General features: G+C 32.1%; 1 protein-coding gene across 1 annotated transcript; it reads left to right on the top strand.

Annotated features, from left to right (window-relative positions):
* The first annotated feature begins 1408 nt into the window (after positions 1 to 1408).
* On the top strand, positions 1409 to 2011 carry LOC142504459 (late embryogenesis abundant protein At1g64065-like). The gene has a single exon (XM_075617322.1). It carries the CDS (start codon positions 1409 to 1411, stop codon positions 2009 to 2011), a length of 603 nt encoding a protein of 200 aa, XP_075473437.1.
* Positions 2012 to 2365: the final 354 nt, after the last annotated feature.

Below are 2365 nucleotides of genomic sequence, written 5' to 3'. Positions count from 1 at the left end.
CAAAATTATCCTATACTTACAAATCTTACCAAACATAATACTATTTTATACCATATATTACATTTCTACCACAATCATTTTCTTTATTATTTACATATTAATCATTAGTTTATTTTATCCTTCAACCAAACGCAACTTTAGTGTTTAGAGTATAAATAATCGTATAGTACATTTTAAATAAATAAATTGATTCCAACATTATCTTCTATTTTCTATTTACATAATAATCTAATTTTGTTGTAGAGACGTTAGCTAGTGTTTGCAAATGTTAGAATTAAATTATGCTAAAAAAAGTGATTATGGATTTTTATTTAAAAAGTTTGGAAATGTATAAGGAAAATATTCATAATATTTTTTTAAGTATTTGCAAATAGTACCTAGGGCAGTTAGAAACGACTATAAAAAGCGGAGTGGACCACAAAAATACAGTAACAATACGCATCGATTAGAAAATCAGAAAATGGACCATTTCACGAGTATTTAATTTTAATGAAAAGTAAACAAGGGTGCGATAAATTTTCAAGCTTGATTAGAATTTAATAACTCTAAGTATAGATATGATAATATTTAGGTCTACTCGAAAATATTGAAGATTGTCAATTCATATTTCATATAAAGAAGAGTTATTTTCAACTTTAAAAGCGTCAAACGTCTCCCTCATGAAAACAAAGGCATTTGAAAAACTCCACAATCTCGTTAGCCTGCCTACTAAAAAATTACAGGAAAACGTCCTATTTCAACTATGATTTTATAATAAGCGTGTGATAAAAAAAATGGAGCTTAGATTATTTCTACTCGAGAATTTAAATGATATTTCAATTTCATTAAAATAGTTCTTATTTCGGCACCTTTTAAACATTATTTTTTTCTTGTGAAGAACTTTTAAACATTATTATTGCTATCATAATTTAGTACGCGACATTCAACTTTCACATATTTACTATCACAGCATGAAGTAGTATCAACAAAATTTGTGTGAGACGGTCTCACGGGTCATATTTTGTGATCCAGATTTCTTATATGAGTCATTCATTAAAAAATATTACTTTTTATGTTAAGAGTATTACTTTATATCGGTAGGGTTCACCCGCTTCACAGATAAAAATTTGTGAGACCGTCTCACAAGAGACATAATTCAACAATTTAAGTCATTGCCTTCTAGAAGTCAAAAAAACCCCCCCAACAAATCCACGCGTTAATATCACAAAATTTTCGATCATTTCTATTAAAATTTAAATCAAAACTTAATTTCCAAGAACCAGCCTTAATACCTACCCTATACTATAAATATAATTTAAAAGAAAGCCACATATCGTATCCAACTTCATAATTTCGTTCCCTCCCTACATGCATTACTTCTGAAACCAATCACCTCAGTCAAATTAAAAAGAAAATCAAGAAAGAAACTATGGATAATCCGAATCAACAAGGATACCCGTTAGCCCCGGCCACGGGGCCACGAAGCGACGAGGAATCGGTTACGAATTACCGTTCCGAACAAGCAATGAAGAAGAAGAAAAGAATGAAATGCTTGGCTTATATTGCTATTTTTGCTGTGCTTCAGGCCATCATAATCGTCGTGTTCAGCGTTGTTTTTCTACGTGTCAAAACGCCCAAGGTGAGATTGGAACAAGTCACGATTGCGAATACAGGGAATGACAATATTGTTAGCTTTTCTGCTGGAGTTACGGTTAAGAACACCAACTATGGACGTTACAAATTTGATAGTAGTTTGGCTACTATCACGTCGCAGAATGGCGTCGTCCTTGGATGGCTAGCGATCCCCGAGGCACGTGCTGGGGCACGTTCTACTAAAAGGATTTTGGTGGCCGGGAATTTAACTCCACCTGCTGCTGATTCCAATGGTAACTTGTCCGTGAGTATTGGGGCGAATGTAAGAGGTAAAGTGGAATTATTGAGAATTATGAAAAGGAAGAAATCGGCTGATATGTTTTGCACTATGATCATCAACTTGCCCACCAACTCGGTTAAAAATTTGGTATGCAAGTAAGACAATTGGCCTGAATTCATATATATTTCTTAATTATTTCAATAGTTTGTGATTCACTTTCTTATATTTTTCGTTTTGTACATCCAACTATGCACGTTTTGAGGTTGGGAGAATTTTGTACGATATTATGATGATTATTACATTTATTATTGTTCATATTATAAATAATTTTTTACTTCGGTTAACCTAAAATTATATATATTATTCCCCACTAGTTTTGATCAATTTAGAAGTTATTTGTTCCTTGCAAACAAAGGGAATCGAACGGGAAATTCAATCATATATATATGACCAAAAGAGATGGCACACAATTGTTGATTATTTGGTTCTCACTGCCCCATATAGTTTTTTTTT

This window comes from Primulina tabacum, chromosome 9 (genome assembly GCF_025594145.1).
Source record: "Primulina tabacum isolate GXHZ01 chromosome 9, ASM2559414v2, whole genome shotgun sequence".
NCBI lineage: Eukaryota > Viridiplantae > Streptophyta > Magnoliopsida > Lamiales > Gesneriaceae > Primulina > Primulina tabacum.
The sequence above is the reverse complement of the archived record's forward strand: the minus strand, read 5'-3'. Positions and strand labels throughout refer to the sequence as shown.